The 23,947-nt window shown below is 47.7% G+C and overlaps 1 protein-coding gene across 1 annotated transcript; it reads left to right on the forward strand.

Annotated features, from left to right (window-relative positions):
• Positions 1-1,891: 1,891 nt before the first annotated feature.
• On the forward strand, positions 1,892-21,501 carry FARSA (phenylalanyl-tRNA synthetase subunit alpha). The gene is made up of 13 exons (XM_075272574.1): positions 1,892-2,058; positions 2,584-2,721; positions 3,287-3,385; positions 4,244-4,362; positions 6,764-6,856; positions 7,475-7,603; positions 7,703-7,818; positions 7,998-8,082; positions 9,107-9,206; positions 9,307-9,475; positions 11,120-11,197; positions 20,404-20,518; positions 20,908-21,501. The coding sequence occupies exons 1-13, from the start codon at positions 1,909-1,911 to the stop codon at positions 21,011-21,013; spliced, it is 1,497 nt and encodes a 498-aa protein (XP_075128675.1). The 5' UTR covers positions 1,892-1,908; the 3' UTR covers positions 21,014-21,501.
• Positions 21,502-23,947: the final 2,446 nt, after the last annotated feature.

Here is a 23,947-nt window from a genome sequence, read left to right on the forward strand (position 1 = left end):
CTATTTACATCTTGGGAAAAAGGAAAATGTTTGTTTTGGTACCGTGTTAGCCAGTGGTTATAAAATATAAAAAACAAAAAAAAACTTTGCAAGTCTTCAGTAGGTGATACCTTTTTTAATGGCTAACTCATAATATTCTGTCATCATTATGAGTTAGCCATTAAAAAAGGTATCACCTACTGAAGACTTGCAAAGTTTTTTTTGTTTTTTATATTTTACATCTTGGGAGACAGATTTGTATATTCCTCCCATGTTCCCTTGCAGTGGAGCAACTATGGCTGTATAAGTCTCCACACACCTGAGAAGGTGGTCTCTCCCTAAGGATTGACGTTATCCCCACAATCAATAATGATACATACACAGGTGGGGGTGTCTTTCATCACAATCCATCATGGTGGGAGTCCCTATGTCCTCATGATCGTGGTCATAAAGAGGTGTGACCAGGCCCAGAAGAGTATGGGTCCCATGGCCAGATGGAAATGGTGGGCCCTGCAGCAATAAGATACTGGTCAGGGGAAAAGCTAGTTCTGTAACCGCTATACATAGTTAATGGAAAGGGGCCGGGCGTTATCTGATGTCTGTACATGTCACCAGGACTCTTACCAATAGTAGCCTGTTCAGGGAAGGTGAGTAAAAAAACCAAAAACTTATACTCACCTCTCCTGGGCTTCTGATGGTTCCCAACATCCTTCAGGACTCTGAGGCCACTTATGGGGTCTGTGATTGGGCTTCAGGATGCACGTGGGGTGCACCAGCGTAATGATATCAGTGCACCCCCTGTAACCACTTCTCCCTATGACTGGGGTGCACTGTTTCAGATAATAGAGGACCGAAGAGGATATTGGAAAGACCTGGAGCAGGGATGCCCAGGACAGGTGAGTAGAAGTGGTTATTTTTCCATCTGAGGAGACCTAAGAGTACAATAATAGCACTGAAATAAACTGAACGGCAAAACGAATTTTGTGGGGTTCGCATGAAGCGTCTCAAGGGGGATTTTATACTGTTTCGGGGCCGTTTCACATCATACGCTATCTGTTTTATAGCTGACGTGATATTATTACAGGCTGCAATGTCAGATCTGTGTATATAGTGAAGGGGTGAGGGCGCTCGCTTGGACCCGCACTGATCTCTTACACTGTTAGGACCGCACAGATCAGACTACCAGAACACGCATCTCGCAGTATGGTTTCCACGCCGGGCGCTGCATTATTTACGCCCCATATTCTTGATATCCGCAGATATGGGTACTATAGATGTATCTGAGATATGGCTGCAGCCCCCGTAACTGTCACAATCAGGAACGTGCTGTAGGGAGGGGTAAATCCCCCGGACCCACAGATTTTAGTTACGCCATTGACCGTCCAATACTATAAGAGACTGCAAGGACTCGCAGTATGATAGACGCCATGACGCCAGGAGTCCTGATCTAATAACTGGGCTTGGCCAGGAAATCTGGCAAATTTAATATATTTGGTTCAGATTGTACCATGTGTATGGGGGGAACCTCCCGCTGGGTGTAATGGGTTAGCCCTTTTGGACAGCCAGAAAGTACAAGAACTAGGCAAATACACAGTTTAAGTCATAGCACTACATTATACAGAAGCACAAAGCACAAGTAAACACATACAACTGTCACAAAGGCCAAGAACCTGTGCAAGCCGCCATTTTTGGAACCATCCTGATGCAGCCAGCAGAGATGTGTAGGTGTCTATGCACCCAGGCGCCGCCAGAGGGAGCTGTGCGCACACCACTGACTCCACTCACTCTTGTGAGACGTAGCTGCCACGGACAGGAGTAGTAAGATGGCGGACACCATAGCGGGGAGTACCAAGATGGCGGACACTCGCAAAGCATTGTGGGCGCGTTGACGTCCGCTCCCGGCGCAGGCGCAGTAAGGAAGCCGGCAGCATGGCTGATAATACAGTAGCGGAGTTATTGCTCCAGAAGCTGCGGGATGGAGACTGCGGGGGTCTGGACAGCCTGGAGCTGGCGGGGGTGCTGGGGGTGGATCACCAGCAGGTGGTGGGGGCAGTCAAGAGTCTGCAGTCCCTGGGAGAGGTGAGACTATGGGGATGATGCAATCATAATGGGAGTGTATGGGGAACCTATGGCTGACAGGGGACTACAAGTCCCAGCATGCATGTCAGGGCTTTATAAAGCTGGGACTTGTGGTTCTACATCATGTGGGTATAGTGGACCCACTATAGGAGACTGGATTGTCATAGAGATTGGGGTACCCCATAGGACCCCCCTCATATAATCAGAGCAGAGAGACCTTGCTCGGGAAGAAGCGTCAGATCATCTCGCTCATGATGGAGATAAGCGTTTGTCAGGTACATGGGCACCGCTTATCCCAAACACATTGAACAAGCTGAGATTGAAATATTGGGTGATTTGCACAGGAAAACCAGGCGATCACCCAGCTTTTCCAGTGTCCTGCATGATACATATGCCTGGCTATCCAGCACTAACCTTGGGTCATGACAGGTGCGAGAGGCGTCACCCAGCTTTCCCAGGATCAGATGAATAGAGGGGGCGATGCCGTATTCTGTTTTCTCACCTGACGTGTTTTTGTCCCTTCAGATCATCGAGGCCGAGCAGAGATCCAGCAAGAAGTGGGAGCTGAGCGCGGAGGGGCAGGAGATCGCCGACAGCGGCAGTCAGGAGGTCAGGGTGTTCCAGAGCTTACCCAAAGAGGGTCTGCTGCAGAGCGAGCTCATGGTGAGTACGGCGACCTCTAGAGGGGAGCGCTCCTTTACATCCTGGACTATGTCACGTTTACAGGATACAGGACCATGAGGAGCAACTTGGAGCTGATTTTGAGGCAGATTCTTCCTTTAGAATCAGCTCTCATGGCCTAGCTTTAGGACAGGTCATCGGGGGATGGAACATCCAGGACCTCCGCAGATCAGTTACTGTATTAGGCAGCAGCATTTGAATGAGCACCGCTTCCACATTAGAGGCTTGTGACGTTATCTTTGTGGGTTATGTAGCAGCTCAGTCCCATTCAAGTGAATGGGGCTGAGCTGCAATACCAAGGACAGCCACTATACAATATACAGCGCTGTGCTTAGCAAGCAATGAAGATGTTGCAGCCTCTTCAAACAGCGGGGTGCCAGACGTCCACTCACCTAAGGCAAGACTGGCCATATTCACCTCCCAGAAATTCCCTTTAAGGATTCAGGGGCCGGTAGTGCATTTTAAGGACGGCCCTCTTGGTTTCAATGTCCCATATGACTGTGAGCATGTATGACTTGTTGATTTGATCTCATTGTATTCCCTCCAGAAACTCCCCATAGCGAAGGTGGGCTTCAGTAAAGCCATGTCCAATCGCTGGATCCGGCTGGATAAAGCGGCAGACGGGGGTCCTCGAGTATTCAGAACGGTGAGTCTGTCTCTATGTATCAGGTCATCCTCATGTTACACAGATGAATGAGAGACATGATAGCCAGCCCTGCACTAGGCATAACGTATAATAGTCTAGTCCAGAGTGCTCCTTTAAGAGATTGATATGCCAGTGGTCTCCTGGTATTATCTCGGCTGCAGTCTTATTTAGGATCGCACTGGAATGGCTGTGGATTGGGGTATTTGCAGACCTTGTACTAGGAAATATCCAGGTACAGCTTCCAGGACCTTCCTCCTCTATCACAGGTCAGGTTCCTTCTCTACAAGTCCTGCTGTGCCCAGTAAGAAGTGGGTGCAATATTTGGGAGGTCACTGACAATGAAGGAATAAGACTGCGTTCATATAGGTCAGAAATCTCGGATAATGTCTTGCAAACCCAATGTCAGTGGACATAAAGCAGACACCCGACGACCCCTATTATAGTCAATGGGGTCCCGTGGGATCATTTTCCATTGTTCTGGTCCTTCAACGGACCAAAAAAAATGACAATGCAAATGTGATCGCAACCTAAGATGGGAGTTAGAAGGAATAGTAAGCTTGTAATCTTAAAGAGGAGACCAGATTTTAGCTGGAGGTTCTCTAAGATTTCAGGTGGTAGCCTAAATACATTCAGGGCCCTTAATTATATGAACGTGATAACTTCTCACACACCCAATGGGTGCAGCTAAAACTGCCCAAGTTGTGCCCGACCTCTGGTGATCTATAAGTACCTGTACAGACTGTAAGCTTCTGTGTTGTAAGTGACTACCTCTGTGTGTTGTCAGCCTGGCGTAAGTGGTGCCATTACTAGGATGTGGGCGCCATTACTAGCTACATAATGTGCCCGCTCTCTTCTCAGGTAGATGCAGTGGAGGACACGGTGAAGGAAAAGCTGCAGCACATCCTGCAAGGAAAGTCTGAGAATGTGAACGAGAAGGATAAGAACGAGCTGAAGAAGAGGAAACTTCTTAATGAAGTGTAAGTGCCCAAGTGTTATCCAGGTAATATTGTCATAGCGCCACCTATGGGTTAAGGTCACTTGTTGTCCCTTGGATGCTGGATACATTATAGTACATTTGCCCTCCATACTCTTGTGGACCATAGAGTTAGTGCTGACAAGCTTATTACTATTACAGCCTGATATGTGAATTACAAGTAACTAAGGAAGACGTTATAAGGCTGAGGGGATGGAAGAGTCCTTCTTTGTGTCTGCTTGTTGTCAGTGACTGGAAACCTTCATTATTTACATGCAATGGTTAATAACCTACCTAGACCTTGTCCAGCTCACACAGGTGTCTGTATGTAGTAACAAGCCTTGTAGTTGTATCCTTGGGCATGGTAGGGAGGGTTTCTGTGTAGCAGGAAGGTTTCCATTCACTGATAGGAAACAGAGATCCTGACAATGGGGAGGAATGATTCAAAATGTATATTAGAAAATAGCTGGACTTATAATGTTATTGGAAAACACCTTTAAAGAGGACCTGTCATGGATTTGGGCACATGCGGTGTTATATACCGCTGGAAAGCCGACAGTGTGCTGAATTCAGTGCACAGTCGGCTTTCCCGATCTGTGCCCTGGGTAAAGAGCTATTGGTGCCAGTAACGTAGCTCTTTACGGTCAGAAAGGGGTTTATGACACTCTGTCAGGAACGTCCTTCTTCACAGCAGCGTCTATAGCACTGTGCTGTGTGAGAGGGGAGGAACGCCTCCTCCTATACTGATAGTACTCGTCTATGGACGGCGTTCCTCCATGCTCACACAGTAGAGCGTTGTAGACGCTGCTGTGAAGAAGGACGTTCCTGACAGAGTGTCATAAACGCCCTTCTGACTGTGAAGAGCTACGGTACCGACACCAATAGCTCTTCACCCGGGGAAACAGATTGGGAAATCGGGGAATTCAGCGCACTGTCGGCTTTCCAGCGGTATATAACACCACATGTGCCCCAACTCATGAAAGGTCCTCTTTAACTCAAGGCCGTCACTTACTGAACAATATAAGAGCTGATTACTTATCCTGTACTGATCCTGAGTTACATCCTGTATTATACTCCAGAACTGCGCTCACTATTCTGCTGGTGCAGTCACTGTGTACATACATTACATTACTTATCCTGTATTATACTCCAGAGCTGCGCTCACTATTCTGCTGGTGCAGTTACTGTGTACATACATTACATTACTTATCCTGTATTATACTCCAGAGCTGCGCTCACTATTCTGCTGGTGCAGTCACTGTGTACATACATTACATTACTTATCCTGTATTATACTCCAGAGCTGCGCTCACTATTCTGCTGGTACAGTCACTGTGTACATACATTACATTACTTATCCTGTATTATACTCCAGAACTGCGCTCACTATTCTGCTGGTGCAGTCACTGTGTACATACATTACATTACTTATCCTGTATTATACTCCAGAGCTGCGCTCACTATTCTGCTGGTGCAGTTACTGTGTACATACATTACATTACTTATCCTGTATTATACTCCAGAGCTGCGCTCACTATTCTGCTGGTGCAGTCACTGTGTACATACATTACATTACTTATCCTGTACTGATCCTGAGTTACATCCTGTATTATACTCCAGAGCTGCGCTCACTATTCTGCTGGTACAGCCACTGTGTACATACATTACATTACTTATCCTGTATTATACTCCAGAGCAGGGCGGATATGTGTTTTATGTGTTCTATCTTCTGTATAGTACTATGTGCATTTTGCAGCTGGTACACCAGGGGGCAGTGTTGCACCTTCCATTATACAGACTCTCTTGTACTAGACCAGGCTCATTATTTGCAGTGTCCCCGTCTCACCTCTCACACACAGGAGAACTCTCTCTCTCTCTCTCTCTATATATAAATTACATATACTGTGTCCATGTTGTATATTTCTGTGTTCATGTATAGTGTTAGGGTAGGATATAACTATTATTGTTGGGAGTCTGAGCTGTAATACTTGACAGAGCCACTACCAAAAGTATGGCACTGTGCCTGGCACATAATGAAGGGATAGGCCATGAAAATAATCCATCCCCATAAATATTGTGCTTCTGAAGAACCTCTTTGAGGGTGCGTTTACATGTTTTAGGTTTTTTTATGCAGTTTTTGAAGCCTCAAACTTAGTTCTCTAAAATTAGACATTTTATCAGTTTTATAATAGAAACAATCTCTCCGTTTACTCACTTTCTGCTGAGCTTGTGCCTTTATACAGCAGCTGGTCAGAATGAGCAGTTCTGCAGTATAAAGCATGGTAGTGTTGAGCCTGTGATGGGGCGTAGCTCAGACTCCTTGGGACATGCACATATCTGTAGTGTGTAATATGGTTGTTATGGGACTAGTGAGCAGATGTCATCATATCTTTATCTCTATTCAGGACAATTAAAACCTACTGGGTGACGAAGGGGAAAGGCTTCAGCACAAGTATCACGAAGCAGGAGACCGACCTGACCCCTGAAATGATCGCAAGGTAATCCGCAGTCAGAATCCCCAGAATGGATCAAGTAGTAGCATGATGAACAGTTAATGGGGTTCCAGCTCTTAGACATTTGCCGGTCCCAGAAGTAGCATCTCCCCCCTCCCTCTCCTACCTCCTCTACCACTGGTGACAGAAGTAGCATCTCCCCCCCTCCCTCTCCTACCTCCTGTACCACTGGTGACAGAAGTAGCATCTCCCCCCTCCCTCTCCTACCTCCTCTACCACTGGTGACAGAAGTAGCATCTCCCCCCTCCCTCTCCTACCTCCTGTACCACTGGTGACAGAAGTAGTATCTCCCGCTCCTGCCTCCTCCATTGTCGATCACTGAAGCAGCATCTCCCTCCCCCCTCTCCTACCTCCTCCACAGTTGGTGACAGAAGCAGCATCTCCCCCTCCCTCTCCTGCCTCCTCCATTGTCTATCACTGAAGCTGCATCTCCCCCCTCCCTCTCCTACCTCCTCCACAGTTGGTGACAGAAGCAGCATCTCCCCCCTCACTCTCCTGCCACCTCCACCCCTATGTTATGTCTGTCTATGGGACATAACATTTCCCCCTCCCTCTTTTGCCTTTCTGACTCAGTTCTTTGTTTTTTGTTTCCACCATTTCTAGTGGTTCATGGAGAGACAAGAAATTCAAGGCCTATAATTTTAATGCGCTTGGAGTGATACCAGATTGTGGGCACTTGCACCCCCTGATGAAAGTCCGCACACAGTTTCGACAGATCTTCTTAGAGATGGGGTGAGTGAAGCCTTGTCCCCGGTGCCCTGTACATCACATCATACACCTTACATTATGCCTTGTGTAGGGGGAGACTCCATTGTCGTGTCTCTTGTTCAGGTTTACAGAGATGCCGACCAATAACTTCATAGAGAGCTCCTTCTGGAACTTTGATGCTTTGTTCCAACCTCAGCAGCATCCGGCCAGAGACCAGCACGACACCTTCTTCCTGCAGGGTCAGTAACAGTGTGTTGTGGAAGAAGAGTGTATGTGCACCTCCCTGGCAGCAGGCGAAGAGCGCAGCTCCGGCACCGCCCCAGAATCAGGCGGCGAGCAAAGCTCTGGCTCCGCCTCGGCAGCAAGCGACTTGTGCCGGGGTATTATTGTGAAATTAATATGTTGTCGTTTTCTTCAGATCCAGCAATGGCCTCAGAATTTCCTATGGATTATCTAGAACGGGTGAAGAAAGTTCATTCTGAGGGCGGATATGGCTCACAAGGGTGAGAAACTGGGGTCAATTTGTTGCGATGGGAGGGGGCAGACTTTGTTGCGTTGCTCCCACCCTGTCTGTTTTTCTGTGGTGGGAAGGGCATACTCCATTTTACATAGCTCCTCCCCTCTGTCACACTACGGTAGGAGGGGCATACTCCATTTCACATGGCTCCTCCCTCTGTCACACTACGGTAGGAGGGGCATACTCCATTTCACATTGCTCCTCCCTCTGTCACACTACGGTAGGAGGGGCATACTCCATTTCACATAGCTCCTCCCTCTGTCACACTACGGTAGGAGGGGCATACGCCATTTCACATGGCTCCTCCCTCTGTCACACTACGGTAGGAGGGGCATACTCCATTTCACATAGCTCCTCCCTCTGTCACACTACGGTAGGAGGGGCATACTCCATTTTACATAGCTCCTCCCCTCTGTCACACTACGGTAGGAGGGGCATACTCCATTTCACATGGCTCCTCCCTCTGTCACACTACGGTAGGAGGGGCATACTCCATTTCACATTGCTCCTCCCTCTGTCACACTACGGTAGGAGGGGCATACTCCATTTCACATAGCTCCTCCCTCTGTCACACTACGGTAGGAGGGGCATACGCCATTTCACATGGCTCCTCCCTCTGTCACACTACGGTAGGAGGGGCATACTCCATTTCACATAGCTCCTCCCTCTGTCACACTACGGTAGGAGGGGCATACTCCATTTCACATAGCTCCTCCCTCCATTGATACAGATTTACTAATCCTGTCTCATATTTGGACTGTTCGTGGTGGGTATTTGGGGCATCTTGCTAGGATGGATGTGTATAACTTTACACCACCTATTCGTTGACTTCCTTTGTACCAAAATTTTATCACAATTTTATCAGACTTCACCATGTTATAAGCCACGCCTCCCCATCTAATTGGGCTGAAAAATGACGCCAGTTTTTTGGTGCAAATTCTACTACAATATCACACTGCGGTTATTCACACTGCGGTGTCAGATAACCACTTGTGTGTAACCCTCTGCAGGTATAAATATGATTGGAGCATAAATGAGGCCAAGAAGAATCTCTTGCGGACACACACCACAGCGGTCAGCGCTCGGATGCTGTACGCACTTGCTCAGCAGGTAAGTAGTCAGGTCCTGGAGTCTTGTCAGTGGCTGGTGGAGGTTAAAACGGCCCTGGCACCTTGTTTATACTGTGTTCTTATTTCCCTCTCTTATGTAGAAGGAGTTCACACCAGTGAAATATTTCTCTATTGACCGAGTGTTCAGGAATGAGACCCTGGATGCCACTCATCTAGCCGAATTTCACCAGATAGAAGGTGTAGTGGCCGACTATGGGCTTACCCTAGGAAACCTCATGGGCGTTCTGAAGGAATTCTTTACTAAACTTGGTATGTAGAAGACTCACTTACACTATGACCACAATGTATGTTTGTTGAATTCTGTAGTACTTTTATGTAGTACATATCCCAACACACATGAATATAACTACTATAATACTGCCCCCTATATACAAGAATATAACTACTATAATACTACTCCTATGTACAAGAATATAACTACTATAATACTACTCCTATGTACAAGAATATAACTACTATAATGCTGCCCCTATGTACAAGAATATAACTACTATAATACTACTCCTATGTACAAGAATATAACTACTATAATACTGCTCCTATGTACAAGAATATAACTACTATAATACTACCTCCTATGTACAAGAATATAACTACTATAATACTGCTCCTATGTACAAGAATATAACTACTATAATACTGCTCCTATGTACAAGAATATAACTACTATAATACTACCTCCTATGTACAAGAATATAACTACTATAATACTGCTCCTATGTACAAGAATATAACTACTATAATACTGCTCCTATGTACAAGAATATAACTACTATAATACTGCTCCTATGTACAAGAATATAACTACTATAATACTACCTCCTATGTACAAGAATATAACTACTATAATACTACCTCCTATGTACAAGAATATAACTACTATAATACTGCTCCTATGTACAAGAATATAACTACTATAATACTGCTCCTATGTACAAGAATATATCTACTATAAGGTCGGGTTCACACGGAGTTACGTCCCGCGAGATTTGGCATGTGTACGCCGCGTGACCCTTTGCGTGCCGTACACGCTCCCATTAATTTCAATGGGAGCGGGGATCGTATGCGCCGCGCTAGTTTGCGGCCGTGAATAAATGCATGGCCGCAAAATAGCGCGGCGCATACGATCCCCGCTCCCATTGAACTCAATGGGAGCGTGTACGGCACGCAAAGGGTCCCGTGGCGTCTACGTGCCAAATCTCGCGGCACGTAACTTCGTGTGAACTCTTATAACTACTATAATACTGCCCCCTATATACAAGAATATAACTACTATAATACTACTCCTATGTACAAGAATATAACTACTATAATACTGCTCCTATGTACAAGAATATAACTACTATAATACTGCTCCTATGTACAAGAATATAACTACTATAATACTGCTCCTATGTACAAGAATATAACTACTATAATACTGCTCCTATGTACAAGAATATAACTACTATAATACTACCTCCTATGTACAAGAATATAACTACTATAATACTGCTCCTATGTACAAGAATATAACTACTATAATACTACCTCCTATGTACAAGAATATAACTACTATAATACTGCTACTATGTACAAGAATATAACTACTGTAATACTGCTCCTATGTATAAGGATATAACTACTATAATACTACTCCTATGTACAAGAATATAACTACTATAATACTGCTCCTATGTACAAGAATATAACTACTGTAATACTGCTCCTATGTATAAGGATATAACTACTATAATACTACTCCTATGTACAAGAATATAACTACTATAATACTGCTCCTATGTACAAGAATATAACTACTGTAATACTGCTCCTATGTATAAGGATATAACTACTATAATACTACCTCCTATGTACATGACTATAACTAGACTAATTTCTATTTTCTTACAGGAATCACTAAACTGCGTTTCAAGCCAGCGTATAATCCGTACACAGAGCCAAGCATGGAAGTCTTCAGCTATCACGAAGGTCAGGATTCAACAAACTGCTCAGTCCTATTAAAGGGGTATATGTGAGGGGGGGGGGGGGACGTCTTCATCCTCCAGGGGTTTAAGCTGCTTTTCCCACAGCTGTATTCACAAATGGAGTGAAATCTCCCCTTCTCAGGATTAGTGGGGGTCTCAGCGGTCTTACTGATCAGCTATTTATCCTGTATCTTATGGATATTGGATGAATATTGCATGTGGTATAACTGCTATAGTGACTGTATGAAGGATAAACACGCCTGGTAGTGCGCACCTCTGCTGCTGCCCAGCCTCACAATGTTTTTCTTTCCCCAAAAGATAAGGGTACTCTAAATCAGTAGAATTGAATCTTCTGATTAAAAGAGGTTCTGCAGCAGCTGAGGTGTGTGACTCACATTCAGTGTGTGCTGTGTTGGTATCTCGCTGCAGGTTATGTAAAGCACATCTGCTATCTAATCCTCATGCTGATAGTACACATGTTGAATTCTTTCCAGGCAATATGCTCGCTGCTGCCCCCATCTGTAATAGGGGGATTAATTCCTGTTACATAATACAAAGCGGCTTACGGCAAATAACATGTGGCATCCCGGAATCAATAAATACAGCAGCGCCAACATGAAGTCATTACTGAGGTTTATCCACATCAGAGGCAGCATCTGTATACAGCTGGGGGGTACGGCCGATGTGCGCCCCTCCCCCAGATCGCAGCCTCTGTAATAATGAAAAAATACATATTCTGCCCCCCATTTTCCCTTTTGATGTGTACTGGTACATTCTGCCATGTTGTTGTGTAAACCCTTCTAAGATCTGGATGTATGTACTCAGCCGGCGGCCAGCAAGTGGTTAAGTTATAGATCTTCCCCTCTTATTAAAGGCTGTCCCATGGGATATTCCCCCTACGCCCAAACAGCAGCACAAGATGGGGTATTCCTGCCCCTGTGTACTGTTAGGACAGGTGGAACTTTTAATAAACTAACAAGTTACCCTCCCATAAAAGGTCCCGGAGACCTCCCCCTCCCTGTGTTTTTTTCTGTCCTGTTACCAGGACAGGTGGAGGGAGAGGTCTCCTCCTCCTTTTTTAGCCCCCCCCCCCCCCCCTGTTTCTGGTCTTACCTGGGGGTGTGGGGCTTCTTTCTGGTCTTCTGTGCGGCGCCTCCCCCCTCCCCCGGCCTGGGTAGACATGCTCCGGCGTCCGGGGGGGGGAGAGGGAGTGAGAGGCGGCATCTTCTATATCTTCGGCGCTGCGGCGCCGCACGCTCCCGGCTCTCCCCCGCCGCCTGAGGGGATTCTCCGGCGGCCGGGGGAGGAACTTTGTGCCGCAGTTCTTTGTTTCCGCCGCAGGCACTGCTAGGGTGCTCCGCGGACTTCCGCTCTCCCCGCGCATGCGCGGGAATCCTTTTCGCGCATGCGCGGTCCGGCTTCCCCGCGCGGCCAGGGATTGGGAGCGCTTTTCAGCGTTTCTCATTCCCCGTTTTGGGTAATTTTAAGGGGGCAGTGTCCCCCCTCCTCTCCAGCCTTCTAGCCAGGTTAGGCTAAAAGAAATTTGTGCCCCTCAGCCTTGACTCAGGCCGAGGGGGTGGAAGGGGCGGAGCTAGCATGTCTCCACCCCCCTTTCGCCCTATTTAGCCCTGGTCTGCCCAGAGTAGGTTGCCTATCTGCTTAGCTTGCAGGTTCCTACTGTTCCCTGGGCAACCAGAAAGTAGAAAAATTCCTAGACACTTCAAGTGCTCTGAATCCCATTTAAAGGTGATGTATGCCCCCTAGTGGGCTCTGAGGGTAGAAGCTGTAAAGGTAAGGAAAATAATGAGTAATATGTTTTTCCTTAGATGTCATCCTCCTCCTCTGTGGCTGATAACCCTAAAAGGAAGGCTTCCAGTAAACGTCGCCACCTAGCCTGTGTTAAGTGCGAGGTCCCCTTACCTGATGGCTACGCATATCAATGCTGTCGCGGGTGTCGAGGTCCCCCCTCAGAAGACACTTCGGTCCGTGACTTAGTCGGTTGGGTGAGAGAATTTGTCGAGGAGTCGATGAGAGAGATGAAGGTCTCGATCTCTCAGTTATCTAAGAGACCGCGTTTGGATTCGCCTCCTTCTCTTCCACCGATGGAGGGTCTCCAAATCTTGGATGAGGTTTCCTCAGAAGAGGACAACCTGGACCCAACTAAGCCGGTCTTCTCGGTGGATAGGATGCCCAAGCTGCTAAAAGTGGTTCGGGCTAAAGAGTTAGGGGAGGCTACTGAGGAGACTCCGTCTACCTCTCTCAGAGCCTTCAGGGCGGACCCAGACGTGGTCAAAAGGCTCGAGGCTGAATGGCGGTTCCCTGAACGCCCATTCATTGCTTCTAGACGCTTTAGGTCTCTCTTTCCCCTATCCAAGGCGCAATCTAGCTCCTGGGGCCCTCCGCCCAAAGTTGACATTGCCGTCTCCAAATTGTCAAAGCGTACGGTAGTACCAGCGGAGGATGGCTCTAACCTCCAGGATGTGATGGATCGCAGGGCGGAGGGGTCCCTGAGGCGTATATACGCCTCTTCCTCAGCACAAGCCTCAGTGGGCATCGCGGCTAGCGAGGTAGTCGCTAGACTGCGGTCAGACATCTCAAAACTGGAGAGAGATATTGACTCCAGGGTCCATCGGGACGACTTGCTGTCGGCCATGACAAATATTACCCTCATGTCTGACTATCTCTCGGAGGCGGCTTTCTACCAGGTCAAGCTGGCAGCAAGAACCATGGCATTGTCCACCGCCGCAAGGCGCCCGCTTTGGCTTAAGCCCTGGAGGGCAGATAACGCCTCCAAATTCAATCTATGCGCCTTGCCCTTTGAGCCAGGCAGACTATTTGGGAGTGAACTCGACCGGATAATGGAGGGTCTGGCCGATTCAAAAGGTAAGAACCTGCCCCAGTCTACAGGATCCAGGCAACGATCCTTTCGGGGCTACGCCCCCTCCACAGGCATGTCTAGAGGCCAGTTTCGTAGGCGCCCCTCGGGCCCAAGAGGCGGTCGAGGTTCCTCCCGTGGTGGTGAAAAGAGAGCCACCTTCTGACTGTCACGATCCCCTTGCCTGCAGGGCCAAGGTGGGGGGTCATCTTTCCTTACATTTAACCGCCTGGCACCATCATATCCAGGATCCTTGGGTTCTCCAGCTTATACGGGAAGGCTACAAGATAAGCTTCCTTTCCCTTCCTCCAGACAGATGCAGGAGGACCCGCCCTCTTCAGGGCACCAAACAGCTTCATCTGCAAAGATCTGTGCTGGAGTATATCGATAAGGCTGCATTGGAACCCGTCCCTCTAGACGAACAAGGGCAAGGCGTCTACTCACCCGTGTTTCTAGTGCCAAAGTCGACCGGAGGGTGGCGCATGATTATCGACCTAAGGTATGTAAATCAATTTATCCGCAAGGTCCGGTTCCGGATGGAGACCATAAGGTCGGTTCTCCCCTTTCTGCAGCCAGGAGATCTATTCGTCACCTTGGATCTGAGGGACGCATACCTCCATATCCCCATCTATCCTCCACACAGAAAGTATTTAAGGATTGCCACATATCTAAACGGAAGATTACATCACTTCCAGTTTACAGCTCTCCCGTTCGGTATAACCTCAGCCCCCCACACCTTTACAAAGGTAGTGGCCCCGGTCATAGCCGCCCTGCGCCTCCAGGGGATATTTATTGTCCCATATTTAGACGATTGGCTGATAAAAGCTCAGTCAAGGGAGCTCCTCGCCACACAGTTGAGCATCACAGTGGCATTTATAAGCGAGCTGGGCTGGCTAGTAAACTGGCAAAAGTCAGTAGTGGTTCCATCTACCCGGATTCAATTCCTAGGGTTCAACTTGGATTCTCTCAGTATGATGATCTCCCTGCCCTCTCCTCGGAAGGAGAAGATTGGTCGAGCGGTTCACCACCTATCCCGAACCAGGAAGGTTACAATCAGGACAGCGATGAAGGTCCTAGGTCTCATGTCCGCGACCATCGAGGCAGTTCCCTGGGCTCTATGGCATATGCGCCCTTTACAGCTCGAGATCCTGAGAGTATGGAACCACAGTCCCTTGGGACTTCAGAAGCCTATCCAGCTTTCTATCAGTGCCCGTCGATCACTACAATGGTGGTCCCAACTCAAAGACGGGAGGTCCACGGTCCAGACCTCCTGGACCCTGTTGACCACAGATGCCTCCCTTACAGGCTGGGGAGCGCATCTGGGGGAGACCCTAATACGGGGAACATGGAACCAGCAGGAGAGAACTCGCTCCTCCAATTGGCGAGAGCTTACGGCAGTTTTTCTGGCACTACGGACTCTGACTCCCCATCTCCAAGGGAAGGCTGTCAGAGTAAGGACAGACAATTCTACAGCCGTTCAATATATCAACAAACAAGGAGGCACCAGGTCCCCCTCCTTGATGCGGGTGACCGACCTGATATTTTCCTGGGCGGAGAAGAATTTGTCCCGGCTGTCAGCGGTACATATCAAAGGCCACCTCAACGTCCTGGCAGATCAACTAAGCAGGGGACTAGTAACAACAGCCGAGTGGTCCCTGTCCCCGGAAATTTTCCAACAGCACACCAGGATATGGGGTCTCCCCGAGGTGGATCTGATGGCCACCCAACACAACGCCAAGGTGGGACGATTTTGCTCCCTGTACCGGGACGGCAATCCCTTGGCGATCGATGCCCTGTCGATACCCTGGAGCTTCAAACTAGTATATGTTTTCCCTCCGATTCCAATGATTCCCAGGGTGTTGGCAAAACTCAGGCAGGACCAGACATCGGCCATTGTCATCATGCCGTTCTGGCCGAAAAGGGCATGGTTTACCCACCTCATGTTAATGAGTCGAGGGACCTACTGGAGGCTTCTGTGTGTCCAAAACCTGGTAACTCTAAACAGTCAGCTCTGCCAGGATCTGGACAGGTTCAACCTCACTGCCTGGAGGTTGACCGCACCGTACGTGGAGACAGAGGATTGTCCCAGGCCGTCTTAAGAACATTGGCCCACTCTAGAGTGGACTCAACCAATCGTAGTTACCAGAGGATCGCTCAAGTATTTAACGATTGGGGAGCCAGGAGGCAGTGTGATACATCAGCCATTGAATCAGTCCTGGAGTTTTTACAAGAAGGGTTGGACAAAGGATTGTCCCCAGCCACCTTGAGAGTACATGTCTCGGCTTTATCCGCTCTATTGGGGACCAGACTGTCTCAGAATCCTCTTATAAGGCAATTCCAGAAAGGGGCCTCTAGGCTCCGACCCCCGGTACGGCCCCCGGCCCCCCAATGGGACTTAGCTGCGGTCCTGCAAGGGCTATGTGGCCCTCCATTTGAACCCTTAACTGAGGTGGACTTCAAGTACCTCTCTTGGAAAGTGACCTTTTTGCTGGCAATCACATCTGCCAAGCGAGTAGGTGAGCTCCAGGCCTTGGCGGCATCAGAGCCATACACAATCTTTTTTCCAGACAGAGTCCAGCTCAGGTTTGTTCAAGGCTTTCTGCCCAAGGTTCCGTCAGTGGAAAATATAAACCAGACTATAACCTTGCCCACCTTCTTCCCCTCTCCTTCCTCGGAGTGGGAGGAGAAGATGCACAGTTTGGATCTTGTACGAACACTGCAGATATACCTGGATCGAACAGGCCCATTCCGCAAGTCAGAAAACCTGCTCATCAATTTTTTTGGTCACAACAGAGGTGTTAATGCGTCCAAACCTACCCTGTCAAGGTGGATCAGAGAAGCCATCTCAGTGGCCTTGCAGACACAGGGGCTGCAGGTTCCAGAATTTTTGCGGGCCCACGCTACCAGGTCGGTGGCTGCATCCTGGGCAGAGAGACAGTCCCTCTCTGTAGACCAGATCTGTGCGGCTGCATCTTGGTCTTCCCACTTGACTTTCGCCAGGCACTATAGATTGGACTGGCATATTTCCAAGGCAAAGTCCTTTGGTTATTCTATCCTGACCTCTGCTTGTCAGGATCGCCCTCCCTAGAAGGGGTATTACTTGTTAAATCCCCATCTTGTGCTGCTGTTTGGGCGTAGGGGGAATGGAAGATTATGTAGATAATCTGTTTTCCCTTAGCCCAAACAGCAGCACAAAGCTCCCTCCCTTTTTTCTTAGTATGGATAAGTTAATTAGAGTCTGTATGGTACTTGGAGACTAACACAGGGAGGGGGAGGTCTCCGGGACCTTTTATGGGAGGGTAACTTGTTAGTTTATTAAAAGTTCCACCTGTCCTAACAGTACACAGGGGCAGGAATACCCCATCTTGTGCTGCTGTTTGGGCTAAGGGAAAACAGATTATCTACATAATCTTCCATTCTTTTTGAGCAAAGGTGTAGAATGGGTTAAAAATAAGTGGTCCTTGCTGGACCCCTGGGAGGTTCCTGGCTTTGGATTTCCTGCTGTCTTGCTGTGGGGTAGAGCTGCTGCTGCTGCTGCCAGTTGCCTTGCAGTGAGAGTCTCACCTGAGGTTAAATGGGTTGTACAGGACTTTGAAAACATGGCCGCTTGCTTCTTCTCAGGAAGGGACATCATGTCTGACATCATGGCTGCTTGCTTCTTCTCAGGAAGTGACATCATGTCTGACTTCATGGCTGCTTGCTCCTTCTCAGGAAGTGACATCATGTCTGACATCATGGCTGCTTGCTTCTTCTCAGGAAGTGACATCATGTCTGACATCATGGCTGCTTGCTCCTTCTCAGGAAGTGACATCATGTCTTCTCAGGAAGTGACATCATGGCTGCTTGCTCCTTCTCAGGAAGTGACATCATGTCTTCTCAGGAAGTGACATCATGGCTGCTTGCTCCTTCTCAGGAAGTGACATCATGTCTGACATTATGGCTGCTTGCTTCTTCTCAGGAAGTGACATCATGTCTGACATCATGGCTGCTTGCTTCTTCTCAGGAAGTGACATCATGGCCATGCTGCAGCTCAGTCCTCATTCATTTTAAAGGGATGGATATGTTGCATGGCCGTGTGACCAATGGCGGCTGCCAGTCCTGGCCAACTCCTTTAATGAGAAGGAGATGACTGTATAATGTTAGAGGAAAGGAAGAGTATTATTTCTCCTGACAGTGCTGTTTTTCCTGAATAAATGGACAATTGGGTGTTACATCCCCTTGTCAAAGGAAAGTCTGGCACAGGCGACACTGATTGGACACCGCCAGAGTGTATGTGGACACTGCTAACACCTACCTGGTAATATATACAGAAGTTACCAGGAGGAATAACAGAGGAATAGATTGGAGTTTCATAAAGCATACACATATTTACTAAAAACTGACATGACACGTCTTCCTTAACCCCTTTCCGCCGATGGCATTTTTTGATTTTCGTTTTTCGTTTTTGACTCCCCTCCTTCTAAACCCCATAACTTTCTTATTTCTCCGCTCCCAGAGCCATATGAGGTCTTAATTTTTGCGGCACTAATTTTTCTTGATGATGCTACCATTAATTATTCTATATAATGTACTGGGAAGCAAGAAAAAAATTCAGAATGGGGTGGATTTGAAGAAAAAATGCATTTCTGCGACTTTCTTACGGGCTTTGGTTTTACGGCGTTCACTGTGCAGCCAAAATGACATGTCCCCTGTATTCTGTGTTTCGGTACGGTTCCAGGGATACCAAATTTATATGGTTTTATTTACATTTTGACCCCTAAAAAAAAATTCCAAAACTGTGTTAAAAAATTTTTTTTCTAAAAGTCGCCATATTCCGACAGCCGTAACTTTTTTATACGTCCGTGTACGGGGATGCATAGGGCGTCTTTTTTTGCGGGACCGGGTGTACTTTTTAGTTCTACCATTTTCGGGAAATGTTATTGCTTTGATCACTTTTTATTCAAATTTTTATCAGAATCAAAACAGTGAAAAAACGGCGGTTTGGCACTTTCGACTATTTTTCCCGCTACGGCGTTTACCGAACAGGAAAAATATTTTTATAGATTTGTAGAACGGGCGATTTCGGATGCGGGGATACCTAACATGTATATGTTTCACAGTTTTTAACTACTTTTATATGTGTTCTAGGGAAAGGGGGGTGATTTGAACTTTTAATACTTTTTATATTTTTTTATTTTTTTTTTTACTTTTTTTTTTTTATTTTTTGCATTTATTAGACCCCCTAGGGGTGTTGAACCCCAGGGGGTCTGATCACTAATGCAATGCATTACAATGCTAATGCATTGCAAAAAATCATCCTTTCTTTTGCAGGCTGCATAGACCAGCCTGCAAAAGAGAGGCTTTGCAGACAAGCCTGGGAGCCTTGTACAGGCTCCCGGCTGTCATGGCAACGGGACGTCAGTCCTGGAGCATGCTCCTGGAGCCGGCGATCCCGGCCAAAATGGTGCCTCCGTCGCCTTTGACCGCAGCGCCGGAGGGGTTCGTGCCTCCGATCGGTCCAGAGACCGATCGGAGGCATGACAGCCGGTTGTCTACTGCTTAAAGCAGTAGACACCCAGCGGCTATGGCGGCCGCCCGGCTCCCAGGCGGTCGCCATAGTTACAGACCCGACATGCGCCGTACTATTACGGCGCATGTCGGGAAGGGGTTAAAGAGGACCTTTCACCTGGTGCACATGCGGTTTTATATAGAAAGCCAACAGTGCGCTGAATTCACCATCTTTTACCTTCTGTGTTCCCAGTGAAGAGCTATCGGCGCCGGTACCGTAGCTCTTCACTGTCAGTCAGTCAGGACCGCCCTCCCTCATAGCAGCGCCTATAGCACTGTACTGTGAGAGTGGTGAGGAATGCCCCCCTCCCCTCCTTGTCCTTAGATGGTGGTAAGGAGCGCCCCCTCTCACAGTACAGCGCCATAGGCTCTGCTGTGAGGAAGGGCGTTCCTGACTGTCTTCTGACAGTGAAGAGCTACAGTACCGGCACCGATAACTCTTCACCGGGGGCACAGATTGTGAAAGCCGAATTCAGCGCGCTGTCGGTTTTCTAGTGGTGTATTACACCGCTTGTGCCCCAGGAGGTGAAAGGTCCTCTTTAAAGGGGTTTCCTCACCAAAGCAAGTTGTCCTTTATCCATAGGAGATGACTTGCAGATCATTGGAGGTCCATCTGCAGATATAGGGAATAGCGTGCCTTGGTGGGAAGAATTTCTGGTATTTTCTTGTCTTTTCTATATTGTGCTCTTTTCATTGTGTATTTATTGTCGCCAGGAAGATCAGTCGGAGGGTTGTAGGTCATGGTGTCTGATCTGGATTACCTATAACATACATTGGTTCTCTTGTAGGTTTAAAGAAATGGGTTGAAGTTGGGAACTCTGGAGTCTTCCGCCCAGAAATGCTGCTCCCCATGGGTCTTCCGGAGGGGGTGTCGGTCATTGCATGGGGTCTGTCACTAGAGAGGTGAGCAGGGGTTAATAATGACATGCACTATGTATAACTCCTTTACCTAGCCCAGACGGCCGGACGGATTACCTACAATCTGCTCCTTCGCCGCCTCGTAGTTGATTAGCTCTTCCTATGTTAATCTCCACTACGTGATCCCTTTAGTGTCTGCAGCCATATGTTTCACCTCCTGACATGTAAACATGTTCTCGTGTTGTGACATCACATGACCACATCTACAGTGTGTTCTGGTGACGATAGGGGTGTATGGCAACCGATTTCAGGATCTGACTACATACTGCTAGCTCGTAGTCTGTAATCATGGAGACGCATTGTTCTGTGTAGAAACTGTAGTTTAAAAATCTGAAATCTTAAATAAGTTTTTTTTGGGTTTTTTTTCCGTACAGGCCGACCATGATTAAATACGGCATTAATAACATCCGGGAGCTGGTGGGACATAAGGTTAACCTCCAGATGGTGTACGACAGCCCTATCTGCCTCCTGGACTCCTAAAGAGACGGCCCCCCAGTGTGACCGCTGATACATGATATATAAAGAGTATTTTTAGGTATCGTCTGGCTCCGACCTGCAGTATGGGCCGATCCGTGACTCCGCGCTGCACATTTTTGACTCTTATCTCGCCCGCTGCTTATAAACCTTCTTAGGCCTTGTACAGTTGTCCAGAATTTATGGTTTTACATTCTTTGTATCCGGAGATTTGATAAAAGATAATGGCTTATCACTCTTTCTAGATATATAGGGGAAATCTGGGAAAATTGATACGCTAGGGGGCGGGGCATGACACCAGCGATAGAAGTCTAGCTCCGCCCCTTCCTCACAATAGGCAAAGCACAGTGTATCGGCCTCTTCCAGAGAGTTCCTTTAAGAGCCGGCTATGGATCGGACCTGGGGGTGCGGGATATTTATTTATAGTCCTGTCTTAGGACCCTCTTTGGGGTTCTATACACATAAGGGAATATTGTAGAGATGAGGGTTCTTCTTATGGAAATAAATACAATTTGCCAGAATTTCCTGAGTTTGTTTTTTTTTTTATTTTCATTTTTGGTAAAAAAAAAAAAACCACAAAAATTATGCAACCGGTTTATGAAGGCTTCTCTACTATAGGTCTAGTATAGGAAATGGCTCGCCCTCGAAACACAGGGTAAGGGGTGGAGGAGGTTATGACATGGAGTGAACCTCCTACCCGACGGTAATCGACAAGGGACTTGAAGTTTGCCACGTCCACCACGGAGAAGAGGGAGGAGCTATTTGACATGGTGTTTACCATCAGGTTGTCACAGACTAGGGAGAATGGGCTCATGACTAGGACTCTGCTACACCCCACCACAGAGAAGGAGGAGCTTGTGACAGTCTGCCACGCCCCACAGGTTGACATGAGGGAGGAGCCATGAAAGCTGCTCCACCTGCCACTGGGTGATACAGGAGGAGGAGCTTCTACATGACGTGGACTGGATGGCATAGACTATAGAGGGAAAACAATTTAAACTATGAATTTAAAAAAAAAATACTGGAATTCTAAAAATTTATAAAAAGCGCTTTCCTGGGACCAGTGACAAAATTGAGGGAGTCACATGCCGGTCCAATTGTTGCCTTATACACCGATCCCCTGATGGCACCAAAGACAGCTCGTAACAAAGAGGGCTGCGATTGACAAGGAGAAAGTTCTAGTACAGCTAGACTGAGAAGATGTTACTGGTCCACCATATTGTCTAGGAGCAGTCCCAAGAGAAGAAGAGGTTGATGGATTGGTTACTGGAGTAGCTAAAGTGTACATGGCCACCGTAGTGCAGGCTTACTGCTACGATGTCATCTGCTGATATGGCCTTATCCACACACGCACTTCATACCGCCCAGGTGTGAACTATGACGTAAGTCCCGATCCTCTCACCCCAGGGCTTCACAGATTGACTGTAGGGCACTAGGACTGCTGGGTAATATGCGGGGTCCTCGCCAGCGTAGAGTAGTGACAGTAGGAGTTGCCTCTGGCCCGTGGTCACACACTTTGCAGGGAAGCTTTCCTCTGGCCGCAGTCTCTGCCGTAGGATGTTGGTAGGTAGGAGAGGTTAGTGGGGATCTCCTGGCTGGCACTCATGGGCACACACACCTCGGGCTGGTCTGGCAAACAGTAAATGTTTATTTTGTCTGCAGATAGAGGCAGGAGACGCTTCCTCATGGCCGGAGCGTCATAGGTTGGGTAAGCTTTGCTGTCTTTCTGAGGGCCCAGGATACAGTCTGAAGAGACAAAGTCACGCTGTAAATACACATATGGAGACTGACGTACAGAATGGCAGTCATGATATTATAATGTTATAGCTGTTGGCCGTGTTGGCTATGGATACAGCAGGTTGTGAAGTGCCTGCATAGCCATGATGTCAAGCCATATAAAGGGATAAAAAAAATTGGGAATTGGCTTGTAATGTGATGGAAACCTGAAAGATGGGACCAATGGAACCTCTCATTTATTTAGTTAATCTTCCTCTCCAACACTTTGGCAAAATACCCCTAAACTGTTCTTATATCTTTGCCCTGCTGCTAAAACGCTTATGGCTCTCCATTGGAAAAGTGTGCACCCTCCCACCGGTCCTACCCTTGTGGCCCATGTCAAAGATCTGTGCGGCCTGGAGTATCTCACTGCCACGCTCTGTAACACCACGGATGCTGCTATGGGATACATACTGCACTCTCCATGGTATCTGATCTCCCTTTCCTTCCCTCTTGTTCTTTCCAAACCTTGTGTGTGTCCTGTTTTATGTTCTGTATCCTATTTGTCCTGGTTCAGACCAGTTTTTTGCTTGGTTAATTTTTTCATGCTTTTTTTTTTTTTTTTTGTTCCCTAGGATTTAACCCCCCCCCCCCTTCCTCTTTCTTCCCTTCTCTAAATTTTCTTGTACAGCTTAGGGCTCATTCACATCTGCGCCTGATCTTCGTCCGTCTGCAGACAGAAGACGGAAACCCGACAGACCGTGTCCGGCCGTGAGCGTTTAACCGGACACAGAGTACTGCATGTCCGACTTTGTGTCCGGTTATAAAAATCCGGTTTCGCCACGGAGAGCACAAAACGCTCACCGGCGCTCATGGCCGGACACTTTTCAAACCCATTCATTTGATGGTGTGATGCCGGCCTGACGCTGGGTTCACACCTGCATTCATCTGTCCGTTCTGAGCTTTCTGTCTTCTGCATGCCAGAAGTCAGAAACCACAGACCGGGTCTGGCCCTGAGCGGCGGTGAGCGTTTTAGGCTCTCCGCCGTGAAACCGGATTTTTTTTATCCGGACACAGAGTACTGCATGTCTGACTCTGTGTCCGGATTATAAAACCCGGTTTCGCAGCGGAGAGCCTAAAACGCTCACCGCCGCTCACGGCTGGACATCTCTCTCACCGATTCAAATGAATGGGTGAGAGAGACTCCTGCAGGTTTCCGTCTCC

The sequence above is a fragment of the Leptodactylus fuscus genome, chromosome 5 (assembly GCF_031893055.1).
Source record: "Leptodactylus fuscus isolate aLepFus1 chromosome 5, aLepFus1.hap2, whole genome shotgun sequence".
Taxonomy (NCBI): domain Eukaryota; kingdom Metazoa; phylum Chordata; class Amphibia; order Anura; family Leptodactylidae; genus Leptodactylus; species Leptodactylus fuscus.